Source organism: Physeter macrocephalus, chromosome 9 (assembly GCF_002837175.3).
Source record: "Physeter macrocephalus isolate SW-GA chromosome 9, ASM283717v5, whole genome shotgun sequence".
Classification (NCBI taxonomy): Eukaryota; Metazoa; Chordata; class Mammalia; order Artiodactyla; family Physeteridae; genus Physeter; species Physeter macrocephalus.
The window spans coordinates 88579226-88597213 of record NC_041222.1 but is presented as its reverse complement, the minus strand read 5'-3'; the positions used below and the strand labels follow the sequence as shown (position 1 = coordinate 88597213).

Genomic DNA, 17988 nt, shown 5'->3' with positions numbered 1-17988 from the left:
TTTTTATTTATTTATTTATTTATTTTTGCGGTACGCGGGCCTCTGACTGTTGTGGCCTCTCCCGTTGCGGAGCACAGGCTCCGGACGCGCAGGCTTGGTGGCCATGGCTCACGGACCTAGCCGCTCTGCGGCATGTGGGATCTTCCTGGACCGGGGCACGAACCTGTGTCCCCTTCATCAGCAGGCGGACTCTCAACCACTGTGCCACCAGGGAAGCCCGAAAGTTGATTTTTTTATATTGAACCTGTATCCAGCAACCTTACTAAATTCACTTATTTTTATGATTTGTAAATTCTTTTGGATATTCTTCATGTATAATTAAGTCATCTGCTAATGATGGCAGTTTTATTTTTTCCTTCTGCTCCTTGTAATTAAAAAATTTTTCTTATTACTCAGACTTGTACATCTGTTCCCATCTGTAGAAGTGATAAAGAATACCTTGTCTCATTCGTGATCTCTGAGAGGAAGTAATTGACCATTAAAGGTGGTGTTAGCTATAGGTATTTTGTAATTACTCTTTATAAAATCAAAAAGATTCTTTGCTATGAATTTTTAATTAATAATGAGTGTTAATTAGAGAGGACACCAATAGTATAAGTAATAAAAGAGAAAAATTGATAAATTGGACTTCATTAAAATTAAACTTCGAAAAACCATCAAGAATCATCAAAAGATAAGCCACAGATAGGGAGAAAATATTGTGAATCATATTTCTGAAAAAGGACTTGTATCCAAGATATAACTCTTACAACCCAGTAAGAATAAAATATCCATCAAAAAAATGAGCAAAAGATTTGAATAGACATTTCACTCAAGAAACTAAGAATGGCTAATAAGCACCTTGAAAAGATGCTAACCTCATTAGTCATTAGGGAAATGCAAATTTAAAACCATAATAAATACCACTTCATGTCCACTAAAATGGCTATGATAAAAGGGCAGACTAGTGTTGGTGACCTTGTAGGACAACAGAGACCCTTAGGCATTGCTGATAGGAATGTAAAGTGGTGCAGCCACTATGGAAAATAGTGGCAGGTTTTTTTTCTTCTTTCCTTTTTTAAGTTAAATAGAAATTTACAATATAGCCCAGCAATTCCACTCTATCCAAGACAAGTGAAAAAATTTCTCTACACAAAGACTTGTATGCAGACGTTCATGGTAGTATTTTTCATAATAGCCAAAAAAGTAGAAACAACCCAAATGTCCATCAACCAATGAATGGATAAACAAAATGTCCCTACAATGAAATACTATTTGGTAATAAAAAGATAAAAAGTACTGATTCATCTTTATATCATGGATGAACCTGAAAAACAGTACGCTATGTGAAAGAAAGAAACAGAAGACCAAAAATTATATGAGTTTATTTATATGAAATGTTCAGAAAAGGTAAAGTTATAGGAAAATATCAGTAGATTAGTTTGGGGCTAGAGGTGAGAACAGGGAGTGACTGCATATGGGTGTGAGGGATCCTTTTTGTGATAATGGAAATGTTCTAAAACTGGGTTGTGGTGATGGTTGTACAACTCTGTAAATTTACTTTAAAAATATTGAATTGTGTATTTTAAATGACTGAATTTTATTTTATGTAAATTATACCTCAGTGAAGATGTTAAAGAATGAGTGTTGAATGTTATCAACTATTTTTCTGACCCTAGTGAAAATTTATATGATTTTCACCTTTCTCAATTATGTAAATTAAAAACTTTCATAAATTAAAAAATTTAATATTAAAAATTTAAGTCCAGTTGTAAATCTTGGACTGAGTATAAATTGGTCTTGATATATTTTATTTATGTTACTACTTATGATACACTGATACGTTGTTTAGGATTTTTTGAGACTTTATTTATGAGAAAAATTGGCCTGTCATGTTTTTTTCTTACAATGTTCTGTTCAAGTTTTTGTTTTGCTGTTCTCCATGTCAGCATTTTTAAGATTGATGGTAAATGTTTTTCATTATATGTTTGGAAGAATTTACTATTGGAGCCATATGGGCATGCACTTTTCTTTGTAGGAAAGTTTTTAATTACATATTCAATTTCTTTAATATGTATTTGTGTTTTCAGATTTTCTATTTGTCAGTTTTAATAAGTTGTGTTTTCCTAGGAATTTGTTCATTTCCTGTCGTTTTTCAAATCCATTGGGCCAAAGTTTTTAATAATATTGTTTTATTGTCTGTAAAATCCTTAGTATTACCCTCCTTTTCATTCTCGATTGGGACTTGTGCCTTCTCTGATTATCTATGATGAGTCTTGCTAAAAGGTCTATCATTTATTTTAGTTTTTTTTCAAAGAACCAACTATTTTGATTTTTCTCTTGCACATTTGTTTTCTATTTAAAAGTTTTTTTTGCTCCAGTTTCTACTTTGGGATTAATTTTTTCCTATTTTTTATTTCTTGATAGGAATATTTGAAAGGATATTTGACTGCTTGCTTTATCAGTTACTGTGAAAGGTCCGTTAAAATCCACTGTGGTTGTAGACGTGGCAGTTTTTCATTTTAGTTCTGTTAGTTTTTGCTTTATGTATTTTGGGGCTGTCTTTTTATGTATGCCAATTTAGAATTTTTATGGCTTTTTTAATGGATCATCATATTTATTATTATAAAATAACCCTCTAACTTGAGTGATGTTTCTTGCCTTCTCTTTTGTCAGAGATGAAGATAACTTTACAAGTTTTCTTTTGCTTAGTGTTTGCAAGTTTTTTACCCTTTTACTTTAGCCAGTCTGTGCCCTTATATTTTAAGACATATCACTTGTAAGGAGTATAAAATAAGATTTAAAACTCTCATAATCTGCTTGAAGAATTCCCTGTAGTGTTTCTTTTCACATGGGTCTGCTGGTGGACAAATTGTTGTTTGTGGGTGTGTGTGTCTGTGAGTGGGTGTGTAAAAATGTCTTTATTTCACCATCATTTTGAAGGATAGGTTTGATTTGTTTGGAATTCTAGATTGGCAGTTATTTTCTTTCTTCACTTTAAAGATACTCATTTTCTGTCTCATACCATTGTGTGGATAAAGCTGCATTCCATAATGAGACACATCTTCTACACTTCTCTGCTGGGACTAGTGTGCAGTTAAAGGACGACACGTGTTAAGAGCAAACCTTGATTCCCTTTAGGTCCTGGCATGGCTTCCAGCAGCCTTGTTTCTTTAACCTGAGTGTGGTTTTCAAAGCCTGCTGTGTGGTCACAGGGGCAGAATGTTGGTAAAAGCCCCCCATCGGAGCTCTAGTTAGTGTGTTAGAGGGTGCCCTGAGGCCGGAGGACGTGATGGATCCCATGATGCAGTTACAGGGGCTCCTTCAGGACCACCTCATCCACAGTCCCTGTCTGTCCCATCAGCTTTCACTTCCTCATTGCTTTGGCTCCTCTTTCGTCTATTCCCTTCCCCCGTACCACACTACATTTAGCTACTTTTATTAACCAATATGTGTTAGCTAACATGCACTAGGCAACATTTTATATTCTCAATTTAAAATTATATTCTTAATGTTAAATGACAGTGAGTTGAACCATTATTTCTTTAACAAATACATCCTACTAGTTTAGAATTCTTTTGACACTACTGACATTTTTCTTCCATGCTAAATTTTAGCTCTTCATGGAAAAAATTAATTATGAAGACATATATCAGACATCCAAAAATCATGACTACCTACCATATTGAGTACCCATCACTTAACTTAAGCAACACAGTATTACAAATAAGATTGAAGTTCTCTGTGTCTATTGCCAATCACATCTCTCTCCCTCCCCCACAGAGGTCACCACCAATTGAATTTGAAATTTATCATTTCCATGTATGTTTTATATCCCTACATAGCATTCTTCTTTTAAAAACTTATTTAAATTGTTATTATCCTGTGTATCTTTCAGTAATTATATATAATGATAAATATATATTGTATTTATTTATATAATTATAAATCCTTCAACATCGTTAGATTTATCTATATTTATACTCTAATTCCTTCATTTTCATGCTGCACATATAACATTTTGTTGTATAAGTATGTCCCAGTTTTATTATTAATCCTTTTGGTGGATATTTAGGTTTTTTCCATTTTTTTTGCTATTTTTATACATGTCGCATTGAATGTATGTATTTCCTTGGGCATATATTTGAGAGATTTTCTAGGGTATATATACCTAAGAACTGATGGGTTGTAGGATATGTGTTTTGTCAACTGCAGTTCTCACTTCCACAGGAAGTATATGGGCTCAGAATCAGCTGCTACTTGATGTTACGTCTAGTCATGATCAATTTATAATGGGCTAATAAGAAAATAAGTAGCTGAGTATATACTATCTATGCTGTAATTTTACTTTGTTTTTTATTTGTTTGTTTTTTTAATGGGGACATACCTTTTCTCAGTGAGTTTAATTTTATTAAAAAGAATGTCTTTGTTGAGCCACAGAGTAAACAATCCCTTAAGGAATTACTTATGTTTATTTTTATCTGTTCCAAAGTTATGATTCTGTGATAAACTCATAATTATGAAATTGTCAATTTGCATATACTTTCAAGCCAGTGATCCTCAAATGTGATCTGCAGTCACCAAGGTGGGCATCCATGAAGTCACGATGATTTTCATAGCAGGAAAGTGTGATTTGCCCTTTTCCCTGGGTTGGCATTTGCACTGATGGGACAGAAGCAGTGGTGGATAGAACTGCCAGCATCTTTTCAAGAACCAAGAAAGTGGCATCAGTCTGTAATCATTTATGTTAACAGAAATGGGTTTATTTGTATTATTCAATGAATAAATAAATATTTTTAAAATTTTGTTGTTTCATTTTCTAATAGATAACTATTGATATGTATATATATAATCTTAACAATGCCTCCTTCTCTAAGAGTATAAAGGGGTTCTGAACCATGAAGTTTGAGAAGCATTACTTTAAGCACATGGTATATACATGAACAAACAAATATTATATTCAATCTGGTGCTGGTCTTTGGGAAGGAAAACTTAGATACTGTAATTCCTTTGATAAATCTAGTCTGTCTTCAAGTTATATATGAATCTTAAGTAAATGTTCAGTTTGTTGCCTTAAAATTTTGTTTATAACTAGATTATATTTGTAAATAAAATACTTTGCAGGTGCTGACCTTAAGGAAAGAGTCAAAATGAATTCCAGTGAAGTTGGTCCTTTTGTCTCCAAAATAAGAGCAGTGATTAATGAAATCGGTAAGCACAATTAAATTCTCCTTTTAGCATGCTGAAGGTGACCTTAAATGTCAGATTTTAAAAGTTGCACACTGTCTTTATGTATAAGCTTTGGCTAAAATATTTATATAGTTAGATAATCATGACCTATAGCTGGTTATAAAACAGCATGTAATATATTTAATTTGAAAAGTTGTGAAAAATTTTTTTATAATTAAAGATGCCTCCTATTTATGATGACATGGCATATAGAGGTAATTATTAGAAAACAAAGAATAATTTGGCATAAACCTTTGACATAAGTATTTATATTTCTTAAATAATTGCATACACAGACATATTTATAGATTGGGAATTTTTTTGTTTTTTACATAAATGGGATCATACTATCTCCTTCGAATTATAAATTTCTGTGTAATGTTTATGTTTCAGTACATATCAATTTATTATTAACACTTTTTAATACATTACTATATAGTAATCCATGGCATAGTCTTATCCAAAATTTTAAACTATTTCTTCATTAATGAACGCTTAGGATGTTTTTGTTGTTTTGGTGTTTTGTTTTTGTAGTTTTTTTGCTATTTTTGTTATTTATAATAAAGCAGTGATTATCTTTGTACAGTCTTTTAGAACATTAGTATGTATATTTATAAGATAGATTCCTAAACATGGTATTGCAGTTCTAAGTATCATGTGTTCATTTTACATTTTAATAAATCCTACCAGATTATGTTGCAAAAAGATGGTAATAATTTATATTCCCATCAATCACATGACAGTACCTGTTTCCTTATAGTCTTGTAGCATTTACTGTTGCTATTTTTTAAGTTTGCCAGAGTTAAAGAAAAAAATAATCTTAGCATTTTAATTTTCACTTTCTCAGATGCTAGTATATCTTTTCAGGTTAGACTTGCCTTTCCCCTCCTTTAAATTGCCTTTTCACATTCTTTATCCTCTTTTCTATAGCATTATTTAATAACTATTTACCTAAAGTCAATTTTGTATTAATCTTTTGTTGTTAAATGTATTACAGGTATTGCCTGTTAATGTTCCACCCTAATTCAATTCTAGGAGCTTTAATATCTAGAGGGTACTAAGTTCCTGTCATTATCATTTTTCTTTTTTCCTTGAAGATTTTCTTTGCTAATTCTCACACATCAATTCTTCCAGATGAGCTTAGAATTATTAATTTTAAAGTGAAGAAGAAAAATACTCTCATGAGAATGCAATTGGAATTTCTATAAATCTTGTTTATAAAGAATTGACATTTTTATGATACTGAATCTTTCCATCCATGATATGCATGGCTCTCATTTTGGGGGGTGGTCATTCGTGTTTTAATGTTTGTCAAGAAAGTTTTCTTCACATTGGCTTTGTCGTGTGTATTTTTTCCCCCTCAGATTTATCCCTAGCTATTTTATAACATTTATTCCTTTGAATGGGACCTTTTCACCGTATTTCTGTTGAAGTCTGGTTATTGTTGTAGGTCCGTAGGAAATTTGGTAAATTTTATGTGCTTGTACTTGTATAAGTCATTGTTTTTTCTCAATTAATTTTCTTGTGTTTTCCAGAAAGCAAAAAAAGTTCATTATATATAAAAAATGCAATTTTTATCTCTTCTTTTTCCAGCATTTTAATCTTAACATATTTTTCATATATTCTCACATTGGCTAAGGTTCTTGGTACAATATTCAGCTGTTGAAGAAATCATGTTCATCCTTACCTTTATTTGAGTTTAATGAATGCTTTTAATATTTTGCCAGTAAATATCAAGTTCAGGGAGTTTTCTTCTATTTCAACTTGTTTAGGAGTTTGCCACTCTTTTCTAATTGAGAATAAGGGTTACAGTTTGTCAGCTGCCTTTTTGTTATGTGTCAGGATGGTATATATTAAAATTTGTCTCAGATTTTATTATACTGAATTGTATTAATAGACTGATGCTGCACTGGCCTTGTATTACTAGAATAAACACTACCTGGTCATTGTGGTTTGTGGTTATGGTGGTTTTTAATATATACTGCTGGATTTAATTTTATATATTTTGATGTAAACATAAATGAGATGGGAATCTTCTAATTTTGTTTTTTTGTGTTACCCTTTCTGGCTTGGTATCATGTTTATACAGCCTTCATAGAATGAAGTGAAAAGTTTTTCATCTTTTTCTGTACTATACAGGGAAATCATCTGTTATTTGAAAGATTAGAATTTGACCATGTGGCATCTTTTGGGGTCTTGTGTGGTTTTGTTATTGTTTCCTTTTTTTTTTAGAGCTAAGTTTTTAAAAAAATATATGTGTTTTGATTTCTAGAATGTTTCTTGTCACCTTCATGACTTTTGTTTATCCTCTGCCAGTGTTATTGAAGGCTCTCCTCTGCTTCTCTCTCCAGCTTCAACCACGTGGTGAAATAGATGTCTTGTGAGGCAGAGCATGGATTTCGTTTCCATGTTGGTCAGAGAACTTGATCTTAGAAGTAAAAGTTGATGTTGTCTGTAACTCTATATATACGCTGGGATGAGTGGCTAAGACTGGTTCAGTTATAAACATTACGTTGATGTTTGTTCCCAGCCTCTTTCTATTTTATTGAATCTGAAATTGGAATTTTTCTGATGCTTTTTAAATGAAGAACTACTTTTTCTGTAGTGGATTTTTCTTTTCACTGGTTGAAGCTGTACTATTTCTGTTCTGGATCCTGATCCAGTACTCTTTTTCCTATTACATGAGTTCCCCAATATTAGGTAATGATACTTTTCACTACAGCATTACAATGGACATAAAATTTTTAAGATGTCTTTGGTGGTGACTTAGATTTTGAAGGGCAGGTAAAAACTGTCTTGATCAAATCTGTTTGTTTAGTACATTAAACTAGGGGCTAGGAAACTTTTTCTTAAAGGGACAGATAGCAGATATTTTAGGCTTTGCAGGGGTATTATGGTCTCTGTTACAGTTACTCAACTTTTTTTTTTTTTAAAGACTTTATTTTTCAGGAGCAGTTTTAGGTTCACATCAAAATTGAGGGGTGGGTAAAGAGATTTCTCATATATCCCCTGCCACCACAATATGCATAGTCTCCACCCCCCATTATTAATACCTCACACCAGAGTGGCACATTGGTTACAATTGATGAACGTATGTTGACACATTATAATTACCCAAGTCCATAGTTTTTGTTAGGGTTCACTCTTGGTGTTTTACATTCCATGGGTTTGAACAAATGTAAAATGCCGTGTACCCATCATTATAGTGTTGTGCAGAGTGTTTTCACTGCCCTAAAAATCCTCTGTGCTGGCCTATCCATCCCTTCTGCCCTCTCTGGCAACCATGTTTTACTGTCTCCATATTTTTCCATCATATAGTTGGAATCATGTAATATGTAGCTTTTTCAGATTGGCTTCTTTCACTTAGTAACATGCAATAAAGTTTTCTCCATGTCGTTTCATGCCTTGATAGCTCATTTCTTTTTATTGCTGAATAATATTCCACTGTATAGATGTATCACAGTTTCTCCATTTACCTACTGAAGGACACCTTGGTTGCTTCCAGGTGTTGGCCACTATGAATAAAGCTGCTATATACATCTGGGTGCAGATTTTTGGGTGGACGTGTTTTCAACTCCTTTGGGTAACTACCAAGGAGCACGATTGCTGGATCATGTGGTAAGAGTCTGTTTAGTTTTATAGGAATTTGCCAAACTGTCTTCCTAAGTGGCTGTACCATTTTGCCTTCCTACCGGCAGTAAATGAGTTTCTGTTGCTCTGCATCCTTGCCAGCATTTGGTGTTGTCAGTGTTCCAGATTTTGGCTATTCTAATAGGTGTGTAGTGGTAGATCTTAGTTGATTTAATTTGCATTTCTGTGATGACATATTACGTGGAGGGTCTTTTCATAGGCTTATTTACCATCTGTATATATTCTTTGGTGAGGTGTTTATTAAGGTCTTTGGCTCAGTTTTTAATTGGATTGTTTTCTTATTGTTGAGTTTTAACATTTCTTTGTATATTTTAGATAATATTCCTTTATCAGGTGTGTCTTTTGCAAATACTTTGTCCTAATCTGTTGCTTGTCTTCTCATTCTCTTGACGTTATCTTTCGTAGTGCAGAAGTTTTTTATTAGGGTCAAACTTATCCGTTATTTCTTTCATGGATTGTGCCTTTGGTGTTGTATTTAAAGAGTCATTGTCATACCCAAGGTTTCTAGGTTTTCTTCTATGTTATCTTATAGGGGTTTGATGGTTTTGTGCTTTACAGTTAGATCTGTGATCCATTTTAAGTTAATTGTTGTGGGGTGTAGGTCTGTGTCTAGATTCATGTTTTTGTCTCTGGATGTCCAGTTGTTTCAGCACTATTTGTTGAAAAGACTATCAGTGTTCCATTATATTACCTTTATTCCTTTGTCAAAGATCAGTTGACTGTATTTATGCGATCTGTTTCTGGGCTCTGTGTTCTGTTCCTTTATTTGTCTATTCTTTTGCCAGTAACCGCACTGTCTTCAATTACTGTAGCTTTATAGTGACTCTTGACATTGGTTGCTGTCAGTCCTCCAATTTTGTTCTCTTTCAATATTGTGTTGGTTAATCTGGCTCTTTTGCCACTCCATATAAATTTTAGAATCAGTTTGTGAATATCCACAAAATAACTTGCTGTGCTTTTGATTGAGAATTGCATTGCACAGGTTAAATTGGGCAGAATCTACATCTTGACAATATCGAGCTTTCCTATCTATGAACACAGAATATCTTCTCTCTATTTAGTTCTTCCTTGATTTCAAGCATTAGTTTAATTTCCTCATGTAGACCTTGTACATATTTTGTTAGATTTATATCTTAAGTATTTCATTATTTGGGGTCTTAGTGTAAGTGATATTGTGTCTTTAATTTCAAATTCCACTTTTTCGTTGTTGGTATATAAAAGAATGATTGACTTTTGTATATTTACCCCGTATCCTGCAACCTTGGTATAATTGCTTATTTGTTCCAGGAATGTTTTTGTTAATTTTTCAGGTTTCTGCACATGGTGCATGAAAATATCTTTTGCAAACAAAGCCAGTTTAATGTCTTCCTTCCCAGTCTGTATTACCTTTTATTTCCTTTTCTTGTTTAATTGCATTAGTAAGGACTTATAGTATGATGTTGAAAAGGACTAGTGACAGGAAACATCCTTGTCTTGTACCAGCTACTCAACTTTGACATACAGTGCTCAAGCAGCCACAATGTGTAAACAAATGTGTGTTTTTCTGTTACAATAAAATTTCATGCACAGTGAAATTTGAATTCCATATAATTTTTATAGGTTATGAAATAGTATTTTAAATAGATTTTTTTTCTACCTATTTAAAAATAGAAAAACCGTATTAGCTCACAGGTTGTGCTGAAGCAGACACACGGCCTGATTTCTTTCCTTTCTCCCTCTCACCTGCCCTTTCTCTCTCTCTCTTTCCCTTCCTCACTGCCATCCATCTATCCATCCATCTCAGATGTCTTCTATCTTTTTTACTTTTTCTATTTTTTAGAATTAATTCTAGTCTTCCACTTTTTAAATTTATATATTAAAAAAAATCTACTGACTTTCAGTTCTAATTTGAGTACATTGCTTCATGCGTGGCTCAGGGCTTTTCATTGGTTGTTGCTTTTCAGAGATGAAAGGTTTTTTTTTTTTTTTTTTTTGGCGGTACGCGGGCCTCTCACTGTTTTGGCCTCTCCCGTTGCGGAGCACAGGCTCCGGACGCGCAGGCTCAGCGGCCATGGCTCACGGGCCCAGCCGCTCCGCGGCATGTGGGATCCTCCCACATACGGGGCAAGAACCCGTATCCCCTGCATCCGCAGGCGGACTCTCAACCACTGCGCCACCAGGGAAGCCCCCGAGATGAAAGGTTTTAAGGCCTGTGTATCCTTTGATAGGGGTCCTAAGATATTCTTCATGGAAACGGAGCATAAAGCTTACAGATGAGTTGGAGGGTGAAGGGAGTAGTAAGAAAAACAAAACAAAAACCAAAAGAAAGTTCATCAGATCCATAAAAAATATAAAAAGAAGCATAACCTTAGGACAAATTAAATAGTAAGATGTTGAAATAAGTAATTACCATTAAACTTGCTGTTGAAAGACATAGATGTTTAGATCTGATTAAAAAATGTAAATAGGCTGTGTATTGTTAATAATAGCCACATCTGGTATAGTTCTTTTTATACCAGGAGATGACTAACCAAAGGAAAGAGGTATGTAGATATATACTTTGAGATAAAAAGGATTATTAGTAAGATAGTCACTGCATGTGATAAAAATTTAAATTTTTTAGGAAATGTCATACTGAACTTGTATGCACCTGAAAACAAAGATCTCAAAATGTACAAATAAAGCTATATTGGATGTATATAGGAGAAATTGTCAAATCCTCTGTCATTATGGATAATTGCAACCCATCTCTCCCAACTTATCAATGAGGTCAAAAGACAAAGCTTAAAAATAAAGATTTGAACAACCTGAGTATCAAGTTTGGTTTAATATACTTTTAACCCCAAATTAGAGAGTATGTATACTTCTCATGAACATGTAAAACATTTATAAAAAGGTATCATGTGCTGGATCCTAAAATCTTCATTAAATTTCATAATGCAGTCTACAGCGACATGGATGGACCTAGATATTATCATATTAGGTGAAGTAAGTCAGAAAGAGAAAGACAAATATCATATGATATCACTTATATGTGGAATCTAAAATATGATACAAATGAACTTACTTACAAAACAGACTCACAGACGTGGAAGAGAAACTTATGGTTACCAAAGGGGAAGGGAGTGGGAGGTATAAATTAGGAGGTTGGGATTAGCAGATACAAACTATTGTTTGTAAAATAGATAAACAACAAGGCCCTACTATATAGCACAGGGAGCTGTATTCAATACCCTGTAATAAACCATAATGGATAAGAATATGAAAAAGAATATATATATATATTTACAATGTTGTGTTAGTTTCTGGTGTACAGCCATCCTACACTGGGAAGACAAGCCCCCAGAATGTTTGGCTTTGAAGGCCAGCAGTGCTTACTTTTGGGAGAGCCAGAGGGCTGTGGGAAATAGAGACTCCACTCTTAAAGGGTACACACACAATCTTGCATCCTCCAGCACCTAAGGCAGAAGCAGTAGTTTGAGAAGAGTGTGATTCTATCTCGACTGCTGATCTTGGAGAGCCTCCTGGAGAGGCAGGAGGCAACTGCAGCTCACTCTGGCGACATAGACACTGGTGGCAGACATTTCTGGGAACTCATTCTACCATTAGGACACTGATGCTGGCAGGCACCATTTTGGAATTCTCCCTTTAGCTTATTAGCTCCAGGACCTGGCCCCACCCACCAGCCTTTCACAACCAGTACTGGGATGCCTCAGGCAAAGCAACTAGCTGGGCTGGACACAGCCCCGCCCACCAACATGCCAGCTGCCTTAAGACTCCCTGAGCCCACAGCCATCCTGGGACCTGGCCCTGTCCACCAGAGGGCCCAGGACCAAGCCCTGCACAGTAGTAAACCGGCACTAGTCCCCCTACCTGAGGGCCCTGCAGCTAGAGACCCTAGGACTTGGCTGTACACACCAGTTGGCCAGCACTAACCCTAGACTAACATCACCAGCCAGTGGGCAGGCACCAGCCCCAGGTCACCTTGGGCCCCATCCCTGCCCACCAGCAGGTTGATACACCAACTCCACGACCTCCAGGACCCTGCAGCCAGAGACTCTGGGACCTGGCTTTGCCCACCAGTGGGCTGGCACTAGCCCCAGACCAACTTCACCAACTTGTTTGCAGGACCTGCCCTGGTGCACCCCACCCCCCATCCCACCCAAGTCCTGGTACTTGTCCTGCCCACTAGCAAGCCAACACCAGCTCCAAGACACCTTGGACCCCTCAGCAGGCCTCCCTAGGATCCAGCCCCACTCACCAACAGGACGACACCATCTTTGGGACACCCTGGGCCCTGTAGCCAGGTGAGTCGAGAATTGGCACCACCCACTAGCAGATCAACATTAGATCCAGGGACCCAAGCCCTGTAACCACCCACCCCGAAACCTGGCTCTGCCCACCAGTGAGCCAACACTAGCCTCGGGACCCCTTGGGGATCCACAGCCAGCTGCCTTGTGACCCAGCCCTACCCAGCAGCAGCCGACAGTCTCTTCATAAGGCAGGACCTGGCAACCAACTGAACTGGGGGTCAGCCACGCCTGCCAGACCATTCATAGTGGTCAGCTTGCTGTAACAGAAGGGTCCATGCAGTCTCCATAACGGACACCCCTGGAGCATACAGCTCTGGTGACCAGATAGGCGTGTGCTGCTGGAACAGATAGGCCATCTCCTACTAAAGGGCAGTTCTCCAAGGTCAGGAAATGTAACCAAACTACCAAATATTTATACATAGCAAAGAAATCAGGAGAAGATTGGATGAACAGAGTGAAAAGGTAGAAGTTTTTTTTTGTGTGTGTGGTACGCGGGCCTCTCACTCTTGTGGCCTCTCCCGTTGCGGAGCACAAGCTCCGGACACACAGGCTCAGCGGCCATGGCTCACGGGCCCAGCCACTCCGCGGCATGTGGGATCTTCCTGGACCGAGGCACGATCCCGTGTCCCCTGCATCAGCAGGTGGATTCTCAACCACTGCGCCACCAGGGAAGCCCAAAGGTAGAAGTTTTTAACAGAGAGTTATAAAATGACTAAACAGAGGTTAAGAATGCAATAACTGAAAGAAAAAATACACTAGAAGGAATCAAAAGTAGATTAGATGATACAGAAGAACAAATCAGCTAGAAGATGGAGTAGTGGAAATCAATGAAGCTGAAGAAAAAGAAAAAAGAATAAAAAGAAATGAGGACAGTTTAAAAGACTTGTAGGACAGCATCAAGCATGCTAACATTTGCATTATAGGGGTCCCAGAAGGAGAAGAGAGAAAGGGAAAGAGAACGTATTTGAAGACATAATAGCTGAAAACCTCCCTAACCTGGGAAGGGAAACAGACATCCCCAGGCCCAGGAGGCACAGAGAGCCCCAAACAGCATCAACCCAAAAAGGACCACACCAAGATACAATTCATTGTATAATTAAAATGGCAAAAACTAAAGCTAAAGAGAGAATAGAGAATATTAAAAGCAGCAAGGAAGAGTAACAAGTTACCTAAAAGGGAACTTCCATAAGATTATCAGCTGACTTCAGCAGAAACCCTGCAGAGCAGAAAGTAGTGGCATGATATACTTAAAGTGATACAAGGGAAAAACCTACAACCTAAAATACTCTACCCACAAGGCTTTCATTCAGATTTGATGTAGAGGTCAAAACTTTTACAGACTCGAAAAGCTTTTAGCACTACCAAACCAACTTCACAAGAAATGTTAAAGGGATTTCTGTAAGCAAAAAAGAAAAGGCCATTTTTTTTTAACATCTTTATTGGAGTATAATGCTTACAAGGATGTGTTAGTTTTTGCTGTATAACAAAGTGAATCAGCTATACGTATACATATATCCCCATATCTCCTCCCTCTTGCGTCTCCCTCCCACCCTCCCTATCCCACCCCTCTAGGTGGACACAAAGCACCGAGCTGATCTCCCTGTGCTATGTGGCTGCTTCCACCAGCTATCTAGTTTTTATCGTGATGGATGATGGAATAAAAACAACCATCTAGAGAAATAGCGGTATTTTTGAGAAGGGGAAAAATTGTAACCTGGAGTGATTTTCACTGCAAGAATCAACATTTCAGGCATGATGAAATTTTAATATGATAATGTCAACAGGTAAAAGAATGTTAGGGAATTCAAGATAATTAAATTATAAGAATGTCATCTGATCTGTATTTCAGAATTCCAAGACCCTTTGCTCAGCTCTCTGCAGCCACCGTCCAAAGGGTAGTTGTTCAACTATCTGTCAGGGCTCATCCTGAAAAGACACTGGGAAAAATGAAAACATGAGGAGAGGGTTTTGGGCAGTACTTTTTTTTTTGTTTTTAGATAGATTAGTAAGGGAAAGGGGTTTCTGATTTAGCATTGTCTGGGATTCTAATAATATTCCCTCGATCCTGGAGACCACATTAGCTGGTTTTGGAATTTACCTACAAGAAAGCAAATTTACTTTTCTAAAATAGACCCGACCAGCAGGCCTGTATATTCATCGATCCATGAACATTGTCATTCCAGGGAGCCTCCTTAGATCCTTGTTAAATTTCCATATATGACTCGCTGTCTTCCTCTAAAGCCAGCTCTGACCATCCCTCCTTGAATCTTGGTCAGTTGGACGTTCTGCTTACTTGTCCAAAGGGTAATAAACACACCTCAAAATAAATTTAAAAAAAAAAGAAAAGGTCACAACTAGAAATATGAAAATTATGAAAGAAAAAAATATCATTGGTAAAGGCAACTATATATTATAAAGGTAAAGGTAGTAAATCAGCCAAATACAAAACTAGTAGGAAAGTTAACAGATGAAAGTAGTAAAATTACCTATATCCACAATAAGTAGTAAAGGGATACATAAAACAAAAAGATGTAAAATATGATGTCAGAACAGTAACTATTGGGGTGGATGGAAATGCAGAGTTGTTAAAATGCATTTGAACTTAAGAGGGGAGCAGCTTAAAATAAATTACTTAATACATATATAATGGTATACATAAACCTCATGGTAACCACAAACCAAAAATTTATAATAGATACACACACAAAAAACAAGAAAGGAATCCAAGCATAACACTAAAGATAATCATCAAATCACAAGGGAAGAGAGCAAAAAAAAGAACAAAAAAAAACTACAAAAAAACCCAAACACAATTTTTAAAATGGCAGCAATTACTTACCCATCAATAATCACTTTACATGTAAGTCAAAATATATAGATAAACAAAATTGATAAACCTTTAGCCAGACTCATCAAGAAAAAAAGAGAGGGGCCAAATCAATAAAGTCAGAAATGAAAAAGGTGAATTTATAACTGACACCACAGAGATACAACAGATCATAAGAGATTACTATGAACAATTTTTCACCAATAAAATGGACAACCTAGAAGAAATGGAAAAATTCCTATAAATGTACAATCTCCCAACATTGAACCAGGAAGAAATAGAAAATATCAACAGACTAGTTACCAGTAATGATATTGAATCCATAATAAAAAGACTCCCAACAAACTATAGTCTAGGACTAGACAACTTCACAGGTGAATTCTACCAAACATTTAGAAAAGCACTAGCACCTACTCTTTGTTAACTATTCCAAAATATTTGCAAAGGAAGGAATGCTTCTGAACTCATTCTACGAAGCTAGCATCACCTTGATACCAAAACCAGACAAAGATATCACATTAAAGTCATATGTTTTTCTCAATAGATTGATAAAAAGAATGAGAGATGTCAAATCTATCATAGATAAAGCTAAACTAGGAAAAGAAGGGAGCTTTCTTAGCCTGGTATTTCCTAGTAAAATGTAAAAGTGGTCTCCTAAAATCAGGAAAAAGACGGGGGCCTGTAATCACCACCTCTGTTCAACATTGTTCTGAAAATCCTGGCATTTGTGGAAAGGCAGGAAATAGAAATAAAATAATGACTGAAAAAGAAGAAATATAGCACTGTCTTTCTCAAGTGATTGTCTCTATTGAAAATCTAAAAGGATCCACAAATTATTAGAAATAACGAGTGTTGCAAGGAGGCTGAATATAAGATCCATATTAAAAAATAATTGCCTTTTTTCCAACAGCAACAGAGAAAAGATATGTCAGAAAAAGATATTATTGACAGTAGGAACAAAAATGAATCTAGAAACATATGCAGGCTGTATGGAAAAATTATGAAACATTATTGTAAGACATTTAAAAAATTAAATAGAGACATTATCTTCTTGAATAGGAAGATTCAGTATCTAAAAGATGATTCTCACAAATGATTCAATGTACAGATTTAACTTAAAAGTACATTAATTTTGTGAGGAACTTGATGAGCATAAAGAGGCTCCAAAATAGCCAAACATTTCTAAAGAAGAAGAAAATGAGGGTCCTTGCCTTATTAGTACTCAAGATTTATTTTAAAGCTATGGAAATTAAGATAGTTTATTACTGGCTTTGGGGTAGACAAATTGACCAATGGAGTGGAATATAGAACCCAAAACAGACCCATAGAAGTAGGGGAACTGATAAGGAGAGAGAAGGCATTAAGATCACTGGGGGACGGCAAAGATTTGACTACATGTATGAGGTAAAACAAACATATGATCCTGATGGAGTGAAAAATTTCTTAAACACAAAGTACAAAACAAAAGGAAAGGTTGATAAGTTCTATGAAATTAAGAACATCTGTTCATTAAAAGACACTGTGAAGAAAGGAGAAAGAAAAGCCACAAAGTGGGAGAAAAGACTTGAAACACATAGCTGCCAAAGGATTCGTGTGTATATACATGCAGACATGGATCAACACATGCATACATACATGCAGCCGGGAAATCAATAAGACAAAAATGTTTCACACAAGAGGAAAGGGAAATTGGAAGTAAACATATGGAAAGATGATCAACCTCATATGCAATCACAGAAATGCAAATTAATACCACAGTGGGATGCTATTTTGTATTTACCAGATTAACCAAAAATTCTTATGCCTAACATTACCCAAGTTAGCGGGGAAGTGGATCACCAGGAAGTTTAATACACTTTCAATGGGAGTATAAATTGGTGTAACTGGTTAGGAAAAGTTTGTTGGTGTTATCTTACAAAGTTGAGCATCCACATCTCAAAAGAGTCAATAGTTCACATTTTTATGGGGTATTTACCTAGAAGGGTGACTTTAAGACTGTTTTTACGAGAC

At 35.8% G+C, this 17988-nt stretch overlaps 1 protein-coding gene across 7 annotated transcripts in view; it reads left to right on the top strand.

Annotated features, from left to right (window-relative positions):
• AUH (AU RNA binding methylglutaconyl-CoA hydratase) overlaps positions 1 to 17988 on the top strand; it is a 174802-nt gene that overhangs the window by 60295 nt on the left and 96519 nt on the right. For 6 of the 7 annotated variants that reach the window (XR_003681316.2, XM_007109401.2, XM_028494170.2 and 3 more), the window contains one exon: positions 5104 to 5190. The exons of the other annotated variant lie outside the window; for it this stretch is intronic. Coding sequence is in view for 5 of the 6 variants with exons in the window: in XM_007109401.2 (XP_007109463.2) it covers positions 5104 to 5190 (87 nt within the window). In the remaining variant the exon portion in view is untranslated. The remainder of the gene's footprint in view (positions 1 to 5103; positions 5191 to 17988) is intronic. 7 annotated transcript variants of the gene reach the window in all.